General features: G+C 49.1%; 3 protein-coding genes across 3 annotated transcripts; all 3 read left to right on the plus strand.

Moving 5' to 3' along the window:
- The first annotated feature begins 883 nt into the window (after nucleotides 1–883).
- On the plus strand, nucleotides 884–6,104 carry LOC136499855 (uncharacterized). The gene is made up of 2 exons (XM_066495362.1): nucleotides 884–1,424; nucleotides 6,097–6,104. Exons 1-2 carry the CDS (start codon nucleotides 884–886, stop codon nucleotides 6,102–6,104), a joined length of 549 nt encoding a protein of 182 aa, XP_066351459.1.
- Nucleotides 6,105–13,259: 7,155 nt separating this feature from the next.
- LOC136499856 (secreted RxLR effector protein 161-like) lies at nucleotides 13,260–13,994 on the plus strand. The gene has a single exon (XM_066495363.1). The coding sequence runs from the start codon at nucleotides 13,260–13,262 to the stop codon at nucleotides 13,992–13,994; it is 735 nt and encodes a 244-aa protein (XP_066351460.1).
- Nucleotides 13,995–14,181: 187 nt separating this feature from the next.
- Nucleotides 14,182–16,405, plus strand: LOC136499857 (uncharacterized). The gene is made up of 5 exons (XM_066495365.1): nucleotides 14,182–14,953; nucleotides 15,092–15,218; nucleotides 15,339–15,520; nucleotides 15,643–16,019; nucleotides 16,112–16,405. The coding sequence occupies exons 1-5, from the start codon at nucleotides 14,182–14,184 to the stop codon at nucleotides 16,304–16,306; spliced, it is 1,653 nt and encodes a 550-aa protein (XP_066351462.1). The 3' UTR covers nucleotides 16,307–16,405.
- Nucleotides 16,406–17,991: the final 1,586 nt, after the last annotated feature.

Below are 17,991 nucleotides of genomic sequence, written 5' to 3' on the forward strand. Positions count from 1 at the left end.
ACAGATACGGTCGCAGATACGCAAAGATCCGCATACCTACGACCGTATCTCTTTCGGACGGGAGACGCCTAACTGGGTTACGCATGGGCTACGACAGACATGCGCAAAAAGAGGTTATTTATACCTAGGGTGTCGGTGAAGTAAGGCTAGCGGGGTAGTGGCGAATCGACGCAGTGGCGAGGCGACACAGTGCAGGCAGAACCACGACGTCGACGAAGACGATCGGGGTCCTCCGGGTCCCCTCCGACGTACTCTTCTCCTGCATAAAAAGACAATAGGTTATTTTTTGTTCAAAATTTCGGCAGCACCTCCCCTGAACGGGGAGGTTTCCAAAACCTGCAAAAAACGACACGATGGTCGACATTCATAATGGCACAAAGGCCAACAACCACAATGGCACGAAGGCCCTCATATCAACTTACGGCATGAAGGCCCACACAACCACATACGGCACGAAGGCCGACAACGAGAGTTTTACCTAGGGTTGTGGTGGAGTCGGGCATCGTGGTCTGGGGGTCACTTTCTTCTTCGGCGAGGTCGAGCGGCGTTGGAGTACTCCTCTCCCCCTCTTCCCTTTCTTCTCTCCTTTTCCCCTTCTTCTCCTTCTCTTCCCCTTCCTCCTCCTCTTCTCCTTTTCTTCCCCTTCCTCCTTCTCCTCTTCTCCTTCTCTTCTTCCTCCAACTTCACCCTCTGCCTCCTCCCCTCCAACAGTAGCCGGCGATGGGGGCGGCCTGGGGGCTAGGGTCGGGGTGGGAAGGCCGGCGAGGGGGAGCCGCCGGAGGGCTGGCCGGGGCGGTCGACCTCCCCTTGCTCAACGGAGACGGGGAACGGAGGCAGGGCGTGACCTCGGCCGCCACTGGGCATGGTGGGGCGGCGGGGCACGATGGTGGGGCACCGGGGCGCGCTAGGCGGCCGAGCGTGGGGCAGTGGGGTGCACGGGGTGGCTGGGCGCGCGGCGGTGGGCGCGCGGCGGTGGGCGCGCGGCAGCGGGCGCGCGGCGGCGGTGGTGGAGGCGCGGGGCGACTGGGGTGCACGCGTGGCGGTGGGGCGCGCGGGGCTGCCGGGCTCGGGGCGGCCGGGCGCGCAGCGGCGGGCGCGCGGCGGCGGGGCTAGCGACGGCAGTGGTGGAGGCATGGGGCGGCCGGGGTGCGCACGCGAAGGTGGGGCGCGTGGGGCGGCTGAGCTCGAGGCTGCCGGCGCGCGCAGCAGCGGGTGCGTGGCGGCGGGGCTAGTGGCGGCGCTGGTGGAGGCGCGGGGCGGTCGGGGTGCGCGCGTGAAGGTGGGGCGCACGGCGGCGGGGTGCGCGGAGGCGGTGGTGGACGCGCGGGGGCCGGCCACGAGCGGGCGCGTGGGGAGGGAGATGGTCGAGCGGGATTTTTTTTCACAAGATTCCGATCAGGAATTTGGGCTGCGGCCCGATTTAGGTTTCGGTCCTTTGCCGAGGGCCCAGATCCAGGGCCCTCGGCAAAGATTTTTTATTTTTTTTTAATTCTTTGCCGAGGGCCACGGGCCAGGCCCTCGGCAATTTTTTTTGGTTTTTTTAGCCCAGTTTTTTTGTGGTGCTACAATACATTGTTTTGAACTCAATTTTAAAATTTAGGCCATTTTGATTTTGTTTTGTATATTTCCTTAATTTATTTCGATTCTTTGATTTTTTTCAAATATGTCAAATTTGAACTGTAGGTGCATGGAATATTGCAATGTAGTGTTTCAAAAAATGTTATTCATGTTAATTGGTGCATGTTGAGTCCCTATCCATGAACTCGCATCAAATTTCGCGCATCTTGTTCGCGTAACATGACGACCGACTTGCCGAAAAAAGTGTTTTAAAATTATATAAAATCCATACGAAGTCCAAAAATCACGAAACTTAGCGAGATGTCATGTTATCACATGTGTAGGCTATGGTAAAAAATTGAGAAGGTTTCGAGCGAGTTGCGACGTCGAATGCCTGAAACCCAGACATCTCCACATGTCTATGACCGTATCTGTTTGGAGATACGGTTGAAGGTATGCATCAGCCGTATCTATTTTGGATTGTCCACGTTTTTTGGACAGCCGTTCGAAAGAGATACGGTTGGAGGTATGCAGATCCTTGCATATCTATGACCGTATCTGTTTTGGATTGTCCACGTTTTTTGGACAGCCCATTGATGCATAGATGGGTTAGTTTCCATGGTCTGCTCCAATCTAAAACAGAGTTTTGGCATCACCTCCCTATTGTTCTCCAAATACGCACTCTTCTTTGGCAGGATGTGTATCTGGAGAACAGCGGGGAGGTGATGTCGAAATTCTATCTCGGATAGGAGTAGAGCATGGAAACTAACCTCATCTACGCATCCACGGGTGGGATTAGGACCTATCCTCACCTATTAGTTAGTAGGAACACCATGTAGATGCAATTGATGGTTACATTACTCACTAATACATATGTTAGAGGATGGATGACCGTTAGTGGATGTACATGGGCTGGAGAAGTCAGAGTGATTACACCACAGAATGGATGAACAAGACCGATGCTTTCTTGAACAGTGCATTTGGCAAGGCTGCTAAAGGACATTGCCTAGTTTTGCGTCCCTGCAGCAAATGTGGAAACAGGAGGAGGGTAAACAAGGTGGAAATAGGTAAACATCTTGTGAAGAATGGATTTACGTACGCCGGACTACACCCGGTGGGTCCACCATGGTGAAGCCCATCATATGAGAGAGGAGGTGGTGAGACCATGGGTGGAGGCTTTTGATGCTGATGCCAGGGATACCAGACATGTTAGATGAATTTCACCAAGGATAGTTCAATGAGGGACGTGAGAAGGAGGAGATGGAGGCAGTCGCACAAGCGTTCTACAACATGATAGACTCGGCACAGAAACCCCTTCACGATCAGTCAACAGTTTCTCAACTAGATGCCATTGGATGCTTAATGGGGTTGAAGTCTGAGTTAAACTTGAGTCGAGAAGGCTTCGATAAGATGTTGGCCATGATTGGCATCCTGCTTCCAGAGGGCCACATTCTGCCAAAGAGCATGTACGAGTCACAGAAACTCCTTCGAGCACTTAAGATGTCGTATGAGCAGATACATGCTTGTCCAAAGGGGTGCGTCCTGTTTAGGAAAGAACACGAGCATGCAAAGTTCTGTCCAAAGTGCAAATCCTCTAGGTACCTGGAGGTAGACTCTGATGATGGCCAGAAGAGGCAACTTACAATCCCCGTGAAAATCCTATGGTACCTTCTGTTCCTATCGAGGATCCAATGGCTATACATGATAGAGGAATCCGTGAAACAGATGACATAGCACAAAAATGGCAAACAGTACAATCCTGACAAGATGGTACATCCATCTGATGGTGAAGCTTGGATCCGCTTTAATGACAAACATCGTGACAAAGCAGATGAGGCTCATAATGTATGTGTTGCGTTGGCAACAGATGGGTTCAATCCTTATGGAATGATGGCTGCCCCATACACATGTTGGCCCATCTTCGTTATCCCCCTTAATCTCCCCCTCGGTGTCTCCTTTCAACGACATAACGTATTCTTGTCGTTGATAATTTCTGGACACCCAGGGAGTAATATGGGTGTGTTCATGGAGCCCGTGTTGGATGAATTGGTCCATGCTTGGGACGAAGGGGTATGGACATACGATCGAGCTACAAAGACAACCTTTAAAATAAATGTTTGGTACCACTACTCCCTGCATGACTTCCTGGCGTATGGGATATTCTGCGCCTAGTGTGTTTATGGGAAGTTCCCATGCCCAATATGCAAGGAAGGTGTGAGGTTCATTTGGTTGCAGAAGGGTGGCAAGTATTCATCGTTCGACAGACATTGTCAATTCCTACCTCTTGACCATCCATTCAGACAAGACATTAAGAACTTTATGAAAGGTGTCAAAGTGACAAACTCTGCACCGCGGATGATGACTGGTGCCGAGGTTCATGCTCAGATAGATGCTCTTGTGCCTAATGAAGGTGGTTTTGTGGGATATGGTGAGCAACATATGTGGACTCATATCTCGGGCATGACGAGGCTCCCCTATTTCGATGACCTTCTTCTACCACATAACATTGATGTAATGCACACTGAAAAGAATGTCGCCGAGGCACTTTGGGCAACACTCATGGACACTGAAAAGTCTAAGGACAACCCTAAGGCTAGAGTGGACCTAGCAACATTGTGCGATAGACCAAATCAAGAGATGCAGCCTCCTAGTCGTGGTAAGACCTGGAGAAGGCCTAAGGCCGATTTTGTCTTGAAAAAGGACCAAAGGAGGGAAGTACTTGAATGGATCAAGACGCTAATGTTCCCTGATGGGTATGCAGCGAATCTAAAGAGGGGAGTGAACTTAGGCACTCTGCGAGTAAACGGGATGAAGAGTCATGACTACCACATATGGATTGAGCGGCTTCTTCCGGCGATGGTTCGAGGCTATGTCCCGGAGCATGTCTGGCAAGTGCTGGCAGAGTTGAGCTACTTATTCCGCCAGCTTTGTGCCAAGGAGCTCTCTCGGACCGTCATTGATGACTTGGAAAAAGCGGCACCCGTGTTGCTTTGTAAGTTGGAGAAGATCTTTCCACCTGGCTTCTTCTTGCCGATGCAGCATTTGATTGTGCACCTCCCATATGAGGCACGGATGGGGGGGCCTGTGCAGAACCATTGGTGCTATCCAATCGAGAGATGTCTGAAGACTCTTCGCAAAAAATGTAGAAATAAAGCTAAAATTGAGGCTTCAATTGCAGAGGCATACATTCTAGAGGAGGTGTCGAACTTCATAGATAAATACTACACTGAGAAACTTCCTAGCGTTTATAATCCACCCCCTCGTTACAATGCTGGCGAAAATGAATTGAACCTCAGCCTTTTCCAAGGGCAACTCGGAAGCGCAAGTGCATCGACCACTAAGCAATTGAAAAATGAAGTGCGGCGTAGTATCATGCTATATGTGTTGACCAACCTTGTCGAGGTGCAACCGTTCATTGGGTAAGTTCTGAACGAACTTGTTTCATTTCGTTGTATGTCCTTGTTTCTTCGTCCAACCCCCTTATTTCTCGTTGGTACAGGGAATTTCTTCATCAGTCCTGGCATGGATCAAGGCAACCTACCCCGCAAGAAAATGATACCCTTCTTTCATGGGGTGCAGGACCAGGGAGCCCCGATTTCATTTGTTGGTTCAAACAGAAAGCCCAAACTGATGCGTCTAGAAGTGACGAGCTGAGACAGGTTGCAAACGGCTGTGCCGTTAGGGTCAAGTCATTTACCTTCACACAGCAAGCTACGAACAGAGTCGGTCAAATCAAAAAACCACAAATAGCGGAGTTGTTATGTCCGGCACTGATGGACTCGACTATTATGGAAGAATTGAAGAAATCTATGAACTATTATTCTATGGTTCCAAACCTCTTACTCCTGTCATATTCAAATGCCACTGGTTTCATCCTGGAGTAACGAGACGGACCCCTAAGCTTGGGCTAGTCGAGATTCGATAGGATTCCGTCTATCCAGGAAAAGATGTCTACATTGTGGCTCAACAGGCCGTCCAGGTTTATTATATGTCATACGCGTGCAAAGACGCTGAGCATCTTAAGGGTTGGTCTATTGTGCACAAGGTATCGCCACATGGTAAACTACCTGTCCCAAACGATGAAGATTACAACTTCAACCCAAACACATATGATGGAGAGTTCTATCAAGAAGAGGGACTACAAGGAAGGTTTGACATAGACTTAACCGAAGAGATAGGAATGGAAGTAGACAATGAAAGGGATGATGACGAGGACGCTGGAGACGAGGTGCAAAATCTGAGGGACATACAAATGCTTGAGCGATTACGTTTAGGCAATGACAATGAAGACAACATTCCTCCTTCGGATAGTGTTGATGAGTTGGACAATGTTGATAGTGATGACAAGACCTATGATCCAGCTAATCTCAATCACGAAGATTATTTCTAATACATGTAATACTATGTTTTTTGTAATTATGTTTTGTTCATTTTTTGCAAACATTTCTAATACATGTATTACTATGTTTTTTGTAATTATGTTTTGTTTATTTTTTCACCTATTTCTAATTACGTCTTGTTTTTTATTTTTTGTTGCAGGTGATTGAACAAAGATGGCGGACGACCGTCATAGGTCCGTGAACTCGATATACCAAAGACAACGCCGTCTACAGGAGGAGGCGAAGGGGGTGGCGGAGGGATCAGACAGTAGGAGGAGGAGGATTGCCAGACGTAGGAGGGGGCCATCTCCTCCCACGCCACGTGAGGAGGAGCCGGAGGAGGAGGTGGCCCCCGTGGACGAGTCGGACGATCTAGTTCGGCAGACGGACGAGGAGGGGCCGCACAAGGACGACGACTTGGAGGCGGCAGGCACGGGTTCTATTTCCTCCGACTCCTCTTCGAGTGTCTACTTGCGAGGTCCCGCGAGCCTTCCACATGTTCCGCTTCCTCACCAATGCCCAGTGATTCGCCCTGAAGGGCAAAAGTAAGTAACTTTATATGTTATCACCACTACTTCATATGATATGATACAAAAAAACTAATAATTTTTCTTAATCACTTGTGTAGGAACTGGGTGGTTGTGTCGGGTTGTAACGCACGGCTAGTCAACGGCATCTTGGGTCTTCTGTGCAGGCAACACTTCCCCGACATTGTCACGTATGCATCGAAGACGGAGCCGGCCTACTCGTTTGACCACTACGCCGTCGCCACCGATGCAGAGTACCCCAACAAGGCGGCGCGGGTGAAGGCAGAGCTTTGGGTAAGTCTCCCTCACACAACATTGCAGACTTTTCTTGAAATAATGAATGGATACATTGCTTTTGTATGCAGACTTATTACAGATGCGAGGAGGGATTTGAGGCCAGGGCGGAGCAGGTGACTACCAAAGCCTGTAAAAAACTCATCTCTGACATGCATCATGAGGATGGCAGCCCAGCTGGAGGCTGAGCGGTAGGCCCAAGCGCAGAGGCTGACGGACATTACGGAGTTCCTACAAGGACTTCTCTCTGCCACCTGGGCTGTTGGTTCCACCTCCGCCTCCGCGTCCTGTAGCTACAACTACTCCTGTGAGTATGAAAGTTTTTTACTTTCGCTTGTGCTTTGCTTGTATGGCCTCTACCTTCCTAGATTAGCTATCCAAATAATTTTGTCTCACATGTAATCTTTTCTCCTTTGTGTAGTCTCCATCTGATGGTGGTTCGAATAATCCACCTCATGCACCTCCGAATGATGGAGCTGGGCCTTCACCATAGTCGCCTTGGCCGAGATGAGTGCACGTTATATTTTTTTCATTTGTTGTTCACTTTGTGATATACTTGTGATGCACTTGTGGACTTTGATGGACTTGTGTATTTATTTGGATGAACTTGAGCACTTATTATTATATATGTGATATATATTGTGATGGATGTGATATGTGCAGATGGATGTGTGGATGGATGAGATATATATGTGATGGATGAGATATATATGTGATGGATGAGATATATATGTGATATATGTTTGTATGAATTTATTTGTCATGATGGAATGTAAAAAAAATTGTAATTTTGGGTCACTTTGCCGAGTGTTGCACTCGGCAAAGGACCCTTTTGCCGAGTGCAATGGTCACAGCACTCGGCAAATCTAGAAAAATTGGTGTCCAGGAAACCATTTTTCCAGCTTTGCCGAGTGCTATGACCATAACACTCGGCAAAGAAATTTTTTTTAAAAAAATTCAAACTTTGCCGAGTGCCGAACAGAGAGCACTCGGCAAAGAAATTTAAAAAAAAAATCAAACTTTGCTAAAAAAAATTCAAACTTTGCCGAGTGCCGGACAGAGGGCACTCGGCAAAGAATTTTTTTAAAAAAAATTCAAACTTTGCCGAGTGCCGGACAGAGGACACTCGGCAAAGGAATTTAAAAAAAAAATCAAACTTTGCCGAGTGTCGGACAGAGGGCACTCAGCAAAGAAATTAAAAAAAATTCAAACTTTGTCGAGTGCCGGGCAAAGGGCACTCGGCAAAGAAATTAAAAAAAATCAAACTTTGCCGAGTGCCAGACAGGGGGCACTCGGCAAAGAAATTTAAAAAAAAATCTTTGCCGCGTGCCTGAAGGTTGGCACTCGGCAAAGAAATTGTGTAAAAAAATAAAAACTCTTTGCGGAGTGCCTGAAGGGTTGGCACCCGGCAAAGAATTTTTTTTAAAAAAAATAAAAAATCTTTGCCGAGTGCCTACCGGGTTGGCACTCGGCAAAGTGACCGTCAACTGGACCGGCGCCGTGACGGTTGCTTTTTTTTGCCGAGTGTCCCTGGGGCACTTGACAAAGCCTTTGCCGAGTGCCAACACTCGGCAAAGAGGGCTTTGCCGATCAATTTTTTGCCGTGTGTTTTTTGCCGAGTGTTGCACTCGGCAAAGGCTTTGCCGAGTGTCTCAGGCACTCGACAAAAAACCTGAATCCAGTAGTGAATCGGCACATATAGTATGCCTTCCGCAATACACATCAGCCAACGGCAGTCGCGCAAGACCGGCCGTGTCCCACGTACAAGGACGTGGTATGTGGGACGCGGATCGATACTTTCAAGTTCCCAAATCATTAGGTGATATACCTCCCTCTGGGCGATTGGTTCGATGACAGGGATCGTGATCCATGGATAATTGGGACGTATCTGGAACGTACCTATAGAATGAGGATCATGATCCCAGGAATCAGGACAATTTATTCTATTCTATTGTATAAAAGAGGTTCAATCCTTGGTGTTTTTTCATGTCGTTTTCTCCTTGATGTATATATATAAAATAAATGTTATGAATTTTTTTAAAAAATTATATGTTATGTCCCATGGGCCTGCGACGTGTGGGCTAAGGCCCATTTGCCAACGTATTAGGTCTCCAACCAGCGTACAACAAACGTACGCACGCTCGCCGCCGCCCAGCATCCAAGTATGGATCGATCCGTCGGCCAGCATCCATGCATCGATCCATCGCTCGCGATCCGGGGCGCGTCCCAGGCATCGATCCGTCGCTCGTACCGCTTCGTCCCGAACCGCGTTCCGTGTGACTGTGACTCTGGCCGGCGTCAACCGTCGCGTCCGCTCGCGGGCAATGTACACGCGTAACTCCTCCTCCAACCTCCGTCCCTTCGCGCGGTACTTAAGAAAGCCTCGTCGCGGTGACAATGCCGCACACTGCACGCATTGGGGCATTGCCACACTCCCGACAGTTAACGCTGCGGCAGCCATGTCCGACGAGGTGTACGATGTTAGACTTAGCATGTTTAGTTGAGTTTCTTTTTCCTTTCAGTTGTAATCCCGTTGTAACTCTGCATGTGTCATGTTTAGCGCGTAGAACCACGGTCCCGGGCGGAGATGTGCCCAGTCCAGGACGTGGCCGCGTGAGTCGGGTAAGTGGTCACCGCCACTGCATGGTCGTCGTGCATGTCGCTCGGCGTGGCAGAGAAACCGGATCGAGCAGCGATCGTGTGGTGGCGGGGGACGGGCTCAGGCCCATGTATCTGCATAATAAAAGGCAAGAAAAAAAACCCGAAAAGCTGCGGCTGTTGTGCAGCGGAAAAATCCATCGCATTCTAGTTGTCCAGTTCATTGTGTGTGTTGCGTGCGCCCGGTGATCGTGCTCCGGCGTTCGCCGGCGTTCCAGTCAGCAGCAGGGGTTCGGCGGACACCGCCGGCTCCAACAAGTGGTACCAGAGCATAGGTGTATGTTCTACAGTGGGTCTGTTAGCCCACCGCGAGAGCCCCCTCGGAAGAAGTTCGTGATCCCGTGCAAGGCGGCGGCGGCGGCGAAGATGGGTGACGAGACGTCGACGAGCACCGAGGCGGGAAGTGGCGTTCGCGAGAGCTCGCTCATGTGGCCGATGCTCACGCGCACGAACTACTCCGAATGGTCCATGCTGATGCAATGCAACTATGAAGCGCTGGAGATCTGGTACACCATCGATCCGGGGACGAACGTCAAGCGTTCCAAGGATCGTCAGGCGATGAGCTGCCTGAACCGATCTGTGCCACAGGAGATGTGGACGACGTTGGGAAGAAAGAACACCGTCAAGGAGGCGTGGGAGGCGGTCAAGACGATGCGACTCGGTGCTGATCGTGTCAAGGAAGTCAATGCCCAGAAGCTGTTACAAGAATTTGAGAACATCAGCTTCAAGGATGGGGAGACAGTCGACGATTTCGGCATGAGGATTAACAATCTTGTCGCCAACCTTAAAGCCCTCGGGGAGACGGTGGATGAGCCCCGAGTCGTGAAGAAATTTCTCCGAGTCATCCCCGCAAAATTCGCGCCGGTTGTGGTTTCGATCGAAATGTTCTGTGATCTGAAAACCATGACGGTCGAAGAACTGGTGGGGAGGCTGCGTGCGGCGGAGGAACGCATGGAGGAGAAGGTAGAACAGATCGTGGACAAAGCTGGTCGATTGCTTCTGGCCGAGGAGGACTGGATCGCGAAATACAAACATCGCCTTCAGTCCAACTCACTCAAAGAAAGCAGTGGCAGTGGCGGTCAGTACAAGGGCAAATCGCCGGTGAAGCATGATGGCGGCGGTGGAACTGGTGGCCAGAAGGCCGTCAAGCTCACGTCGGAGGGCACTCCTCGGCGTAAAGGTAGGTGTCGCAACTGCGGCATCTATGGCCACTGGGCCGAAGACTGCAAGAGGCCCAAGAAGGAAAAGAAAAATGAGGAGAAGAAGGAGGCGGCGAACGTGGCTGTCGCTGATGCACAGCCGGCGTTGTTCATGGCGTCGGCAAGCGAGATCGTGCACAAGGCCACCAAGTTCGTACATCTGGCGGAGAAGAAGGTGGCTCCCATCCACTGCGATGACGGCGTGTGGGTGCTGGACACAGGAGCCAGCAACCACATGACGGGAACGCGGGAAGCACTGACACACCTTGACGAGGAGGTGTCAGGTACTGTTCGTTTCGGCGACGGCTCCTGCGTTGAGATCAAGGGGCTCGGCTCAATCGTCATGGAGGGACGAGATCGCCAACACAAGGTACTGACCAACGTGTATTACATTCCCAAGTTACAGAGTAACATCATCAGCTTAGGCCAATTGGAGGAGGCTGGGTGTGAAGTGTTAATGAAAAATGGCAGACTTACAGTTGTTGATACTGAGGGTAAACTAGTGATCAATGTCTCACGCACTAGTAACAGGCTCTATACCCTGAAGAATGCAGTAGTACCCCCTGTTTGTTTGCACATGAACTTAGCAGATCCAACTTGGGTGTGGCATGCAAGGTTTGGTCACCTGAATTTTAGAGCACTTCGAGATCTAGGCAGTAAGGGGATGGTGGAAGGCCTGCCAGAGATAGATCGAGTCGAACAGGTTTGTGATGGCTGCACATTGGGAAAGCAGCACAGAAAACCATTCCCTCAGCAATCCTCATTCAGAGCAAGTCAGGGCTTAGAATTGGTTCATGCTGACTTGTGTGGAAAGATCAGCCCACCAACCCCAGGTGGGAAACAGTATTTTCTGCTTGTGGTAGATGACCACAGCAGATACATGTGGGTGGAGTTGTTGAAAGCTAAAGATGAAGCACTGCAATACTTCAAGAAAATTAAACAGCAAGCTGAATTAGAATGTGGCAAGAGGATGAAGGCAATGAGAACTGACAGAGGGGGAGAGTTTAACTCAAACCTATTCACTGTCTTCACCAATAATACAGGCATCAAGCATTACACTACTACTGCTTACTCTCCACAGCAAAATGGAGTAGTGGAGCGTCGTAATCAAACCATAGTGGAGATGGCTAGATGCCTGTTAAAGTCAAAAGATGTGCCACCAAGGTTCTGGGGTGAAGCTGTTGTAACTGCAGTGTTCATATTAAATCGAGCTCCAACCAAAAGCCTTCAGAACATGACACCATATGAAGCTTGGCATGGAAAGAAACCCAGGGTGGATCATATGAAAACTTTTGGGTGTGTAGCACATGTAAAGAAAGTTGGGCCTGGTATCACAAAATTGTCTGACAGATCAACCAAAATGGTTTTCCTCGGGTATGAGTCAGGAACAAAAGGGTATCGGGTGTTTGATCCTGTAAACAACCAACTACATGTGAGCCGAGATGTTGTGTTCGAGGAGCAAGAGAAATGGAATTGGGATACCCCAAGAAGCTCAGGCCAGGCTGAAACTGAAAGCTTTATTATTGATCTTCAGCCTACTGTAGCAGAACCGACAATGCAACCTGCAGCTGTATTTGAAGAGGGTGAAGGCAGTCAGCAGGATCAGGGGGAACAGGGTCACGAACTGTCACCCCAGGCATCATTACCAGCATTACCAGGGTCCCCATCGACACCAAATAATTCTGCAGCAGGCTCTAATGCCACTGGGTCGAACTCTGCAGGTAGCTCAGACTCTGTTCAGGGTCCAGTCAGGTTCAGGTCCTTGACTGATTTGTTTGATGCCACTGAGGAGATACATGACTATGAATATAGTGGATTATGCTTGCTTGCAGCTGATGAACCAGCAAGTGTTGAGGAGGCTTTGGAAGAAAAATGTTGGAGGGATGCAATGAATGCAGAACTGCAATCCATCAGTGACAACAGCACTTGGAGACTGACAGAGCTACCAAAAGGTCAGCGAGCTATAGGTCTCAAGTGGGTGTTTAAAGTGAAAAAAGATGCAGCTGGTAACATTGTCAAACACAAGGCTCGACTTGTGGCAAAGGGGTATGCACAAAAACAAGGGGTGGATTTTGATGAAGTCTTTGCACCTGTGGCCAGACTAGAAACAGTAAGATTACTTTTGGCTCTAGCTGCAAATGGGGGCTGGGAGGTCCATCATATGGATGTTAAATCTGCTTTTCTAAATGGGGATCTCCTAGAAGAGGTGTATGTTCATCAGCCACCAGGATTTAAAGATCCAGACAATGCAGGGTTGGTGCTTAAGTTGAATAAGGCCTTATATGGGTTGAAGCAGGCTCCAAGAGCATGGAATGCAAAACTTGATCAAGAGCTGTACAAACTCGGTTTCAGAAGGAGTGAGGAAGAGCATGCTGTGTACAGAAGAAGTGAGGGTGATTCATTCCTCATAGTTGGTGTGTATGTAGATGATTTAATCATCTGTGGTCCAGATAGCAGTAAGATCTGTGGATTCAAGGAGCAGATGAAGAAGCTTTTCAGCATGAGTGACTTAGGCCTACTAAGTTACTACCTTGGGATGGAGGTGACTCAAAAGGACGGTGAGATTTCAATTTGCCAAAGTGCCTATGCTACCAAGATAGTAGAATCAGTGTGGTCTGTCAGGCTGTAATTCTACAGATACACCAATGGAACAGCGTGTGAAACTTGTATCAGGAACTGCAGAAAAGGTACTTGATGCTACCAGGTATAGGAGTATAATTGGGAGTCTTAGATACTTGGTTAACACAAGACCAGATATTGCTTATGCAGTTGGGATAGCAAGTCGTTTCATGGAGTCACCAAACAGTGAGCACTGGGGTGCTGTAAAAAGGATAGTCAGATATATATCTGGAACTATCAGCTATGGGCTCAAGTATGGTGCAGGGGGAGATGGAGGTCTGAACCTGTTGGGATACACAGACAGTGACCATGGTGGTGATCTCGTGCTGCGCAGAAGCACCACTGGCATGGTATTCTTCCTGGGATCAAATTTGGTGACATGGACCTCACAGAAACAGAAAGTTGTTGCCCTCTCTTCGTGTGAGGCCGAGTACATGGCAGCAGGAGCAGGTGCTTGTCAGGGAGTGTGGCTTAGCAGGCTCTTAGCTGAACTGATGGGAAGAAGAGTTCAGAAGTTCAAACTTCTTGTGGATAACAAATCGGCCATAGAGCTATGCAAGAATCCTGTCTTCCACGAAAGAAGTAAACACATTGACACTCGCTTCCATTACATCAGAGATTGTGTCAGCAATGGGCAGGTTGATGTTGAACACGTGAGAACCGACAACCAGTTGGCTGACATACTGACAAAAGCACTAAGCAGGATCAGGTTCGTGGAGCTGCGACAGAAGCTGGGCATCCTTAAGATACAACAGGATTAGGGGGGTGTTTTGTTAGACTTAGCATGTTTAGTTGAGTTTCTTTTTCCTTTCAGTTGTAATCCCGTTGTAACTCTGCATGTGTCATGTTTAGCGCGTAGAACCACGGTCCCGGGCGGAGATGTGCCCAGTCCAGGACGTGGCCGCGTGAGTCGGGTAAGTGGTCACCGCCACTGCATGGTCGTCGTGCATGTCGCTCGGCGTGGCAGAGAAACCGGATCGAGCAGCGATCGTGTGGTGGCGGGGGACGGGCTCAGGCCCATGTATCTGCATAATAAAAGGCAAGAAAAAAACCCGAAAATCTGCGGCTGTTGTGCAGCGGAAAAAATCCATCGCATTCTATTGTCCAGTTCATTGTGTGTGTTGCGTGCGCCCGGTGATCGCGCTCCGGCGTTCGCCGGCGTTCCAGTCAGCAGCAGGGGTTCGGCGGACACCGCCGGCTCCAACATACGACGCGGACGGCGACATCAGCCGCTACCTGCAGACCCCGTCGCTGGATTCTCATGTGCTCGCAGTGCCTGACGGTGAGCCCGTGGCAACGCACGTCGGGGCGCCACAGCATGTGCCGCCCGTTCAAGGGGGCGTGGCCTTACCAACGGCACTGCCGCCGCCGCTGAACATGTCTATGGCGTTCGGCAACGACGACGATGTCCAGAACCAGCATGCGATGACAGTGGACGTGCAGCCGCTGCAGGGTCAGGGTCTTGATGACGGACACAGCGTCCTTCCGGAACTACTAGGAACCTTGTCACTGTACGACCATTATTCCATGGATGACGAAGACTACAGTGTTGACGCTCTCTTCAAGAGCGCCGAGGACGCCGGCAACAATGACAGCAGCGCCGTGGCAGAGCACGCCGTGTTCCCTGTTGAGGAAGGCCTAACCTTCGTGGTGCCGTTCGTTCGCGGCCAACTGGATTGCTCCAAGTGCCGATCGGTCAGGGAGGTGCTCCATGAAAGCGGTAATAAGACCACGCTATATATCTGAAATATATTATATACATAACTTTGCGCTAATTGGGTGCGTACATGCATACATTATATACTCGCTACTAGAGTTTAGTAGTTTACACATATTTCATGTTTCTACACTTGTGCAGCGAATCACAAGCTCTATTTTGTTGTGCACGTCGGGGACCCTGCTGGAACATTCCAACACGCGATCATTGATCGCGCGTATATCAATGCCAGTGGCCAAACCATACTGAACGAGCTCATGTATGTTGAGTAAGTGACTGATTCTTAAGCAAGCATGTAGAGAATGTGTGTGCATATATCACAGCAACACACACATGGATACGGTTGATACGGCAGTGCTAATTCCTTCTGGTGAATTTCTTTCCACAGTCTCCGCGAGCGCACGCATGGGTGTGTGCGGAACTTCATCGCAAACAGTGTGGAAATGCTCAAGAATGACACCAGTGGGCAGCTAACGGACTCTTGTTCAACATCTCAGGCAAATAACGCCATGCACATACAGCTAGAGATCGATATGCTGAAGGAAATACTTTCCGCACCTTCCTCTAATAGTAAGGACGTTTATTTATTAATTTGAACACAATTAGTCTTCTAGGATTCTAGGTACACATGTTCATGAAACTCAATATCTAAAGATTCGTAGCGCACTGACACATCGTTATTGCATTCGCAGCTGAAGCAGTAGGCCTCTCTCAGTCAGGTCCTAAAGGTCCTCATCAAACAGTCACGCGGGCAGATGAAAACACCAATAATGCTGATGACACAGTGCTTATTAACGCTGCTAATTGGCCTGTGTTTTCTCCTGCAATACTTGAATCTTCAGAAGTTAGTGTTCAACATGGAATGTCGTGGTCCAGTGATGCCAGTGCTACAGGCTACGAAAGTCTGCTAGCAAAGCAGCGCCGAACAATCTCCCAGTTGACCATGAAAGACATAGCCAACTTAATGCACATGAGCAAGAAAGATGCCGCCAAGGAAATGAATATTTCAGTCACATCTCTCAAGCGGCTCTGCCGGAAGAACAACACTGACCGCTGGCCAGCTCGCAAGGTACACAATCGATCGAAACGATTGCATGTCACTCATATCTTTTTCGCAAACATGCCCGACCACGTGTTTCACTTATAACGTTGTTGCCCCAGATCAATTCACTAGACAGTCAGATCAAGAAGCTCGAGCAAGCTGCACTGAGAAATGTTGGGACGAGAGGCCTGCTGGCGATTAAGGAAAAGATGGAAATGCTGAAGTATGAGAAGGCACAGGTTTATACCTCCGTCTTGAAGGTTATCCAGGAGACCCAGAAGCATAACGACGGTGCTGGTGGCAGCAGTGGTTGATAACTAGTCGAAATTAATAATCGAAGAAAAACGGACGCTGAGTGTGAGACTGTGAGTGGTTGAATAATTAAACTTTGTCAGCGCATGCTACTATGTTTATCTCTGTCATGTTATGTCGATCGTCTGTAACAATTCGTGGTCAACACACAGTCACTAATAATCGCATCTCAGCACTTCTTTTTGGCAGCATGTTTGGTAAAACTCTGCTATCACTACCGGAAACCTCAAATTTACCGAGTGTTTTTATGTTTGCCGAGTGCATTCCCTCGGACACTCGGCAAATAAATTCTTTGCCGAGTGCTATCCTAAAAATACTCGGCAAAAAAAAAAAACACTCGGCAAATAGGGGGGTTTGCCGAGTGTCAAACAAGAATACCTCGGCAAACAGGGGTTTTATCAAGTATAAAAAAAAACACTCGGCAAAAAGAAAGATTTGCGAGTGTCCAAAACCAACACTCGGCAAAGAAAAAAAATAAAGAAAAAAAACCCCACCCGCCCTGCCCCTCCCCTCCCTCACGCACACACCCACACCCCCTCCCCTCCCTCACCGGCGGGCTCCTTCCCAGCTCGCTCCCTCCCATCCTCTCCTACGTGCGGCCAGCGCCTCCCCTCCTCCCGCCGGCGGCCGGCCCCTCCCTCACCGGCGGCGCCCCTCCCCCGGATCTGCCACCCCGCCCCTCCCCTCCCTCACCGGCGGCACCCCTCCCCCGGATCCACCGCCCTGCCCCTCTCCTCCCTCACCGACGGCGCCCCTCCCCCGGATCTGCCGCCCCTCCCCTCCCTCACCGGCGGCGCCCCTCCACCGGATCCGCTGCCCCGCCCCTTCCCTCCCTCACCGGCGGCTATTTTTGGCTCAGATTTCAGAACTATTGCTATGTGTAGTCACTGCAGTGGGCTGGTGATCTTTTCTCCTACATCCCTAAATGTGGTTTCACTTCTCCACGTAGCTGCGCAATCCATTTGATTGCATCGACAAAACTGAGTGAGGAGTAAGAATCACATGGTCCTTGATTTTGAGGTTTGTGACTTGCTTCATGCCACATTTGTAACAACAAATTTTTTAGTGCATAGTATACAGATTGCTACGTTCAGAAAATTCAGATTCATGTCATACTTAAAATTTATTCACTATTTTGTTGGATGATATGCTACGCCTGATAAAATTATTCTTTTGGCAATATGGTGACCAGCTGCTACCTCTGACAAAAATGGCAGTGGAAAATCTAATCAACGGTTCCTGCCTTTCATTTTCACCTTCTAATTGATATTTCAATGCTTCATCGCATTACTGCTTCTATTGAGATATTTTGCTATTTTTCATATGGATCAATTTTTACAGGAATCTCTTTACAGGAAATTATAATAGTTCAGTTTCGGTGTCCATGGGTATGTTGTGATGTTGGACCTATCTTTTTTTTTTTTTTGATACCTGGTGCTTTTTGTGCTGCTGCTCTCCTAGGCTGGGAAAATACTATAGTTCAAATCTGCAGTCCCTCTCATCGAGCGCTACCTTTGGGTTCTTTAGGTTCAAAATTCTAATGTCCTTCTTTACAGACAATACTGAGTGTACCTGCCGTCTGAAACTTGGTTATTTTTCCACATTTCAATTATTGATTTTTTGGCTTCCAAAGTGCCTGTTCTGTTTGTTTTCTCATGCAGACTTTAGGCTGAGTGCAATATGTTCT

The sequence above is a fragment of the Miscanthus floridulus genome, chromosome 13 (genome assembly GCF_019320115.1).
Source record: "Miscanthus floridulus cultivar M001 chromosome 13, ASM1932011v1, whole genome shotgun sequence".
Taxonomy (NCBI): domain Eukaryota; kingdom Viridiplantae; phylum Streptophyta; class Magnoliopsida; order Poales; family Poaceae; genus Miscanthus; species Miscanthus floridulus.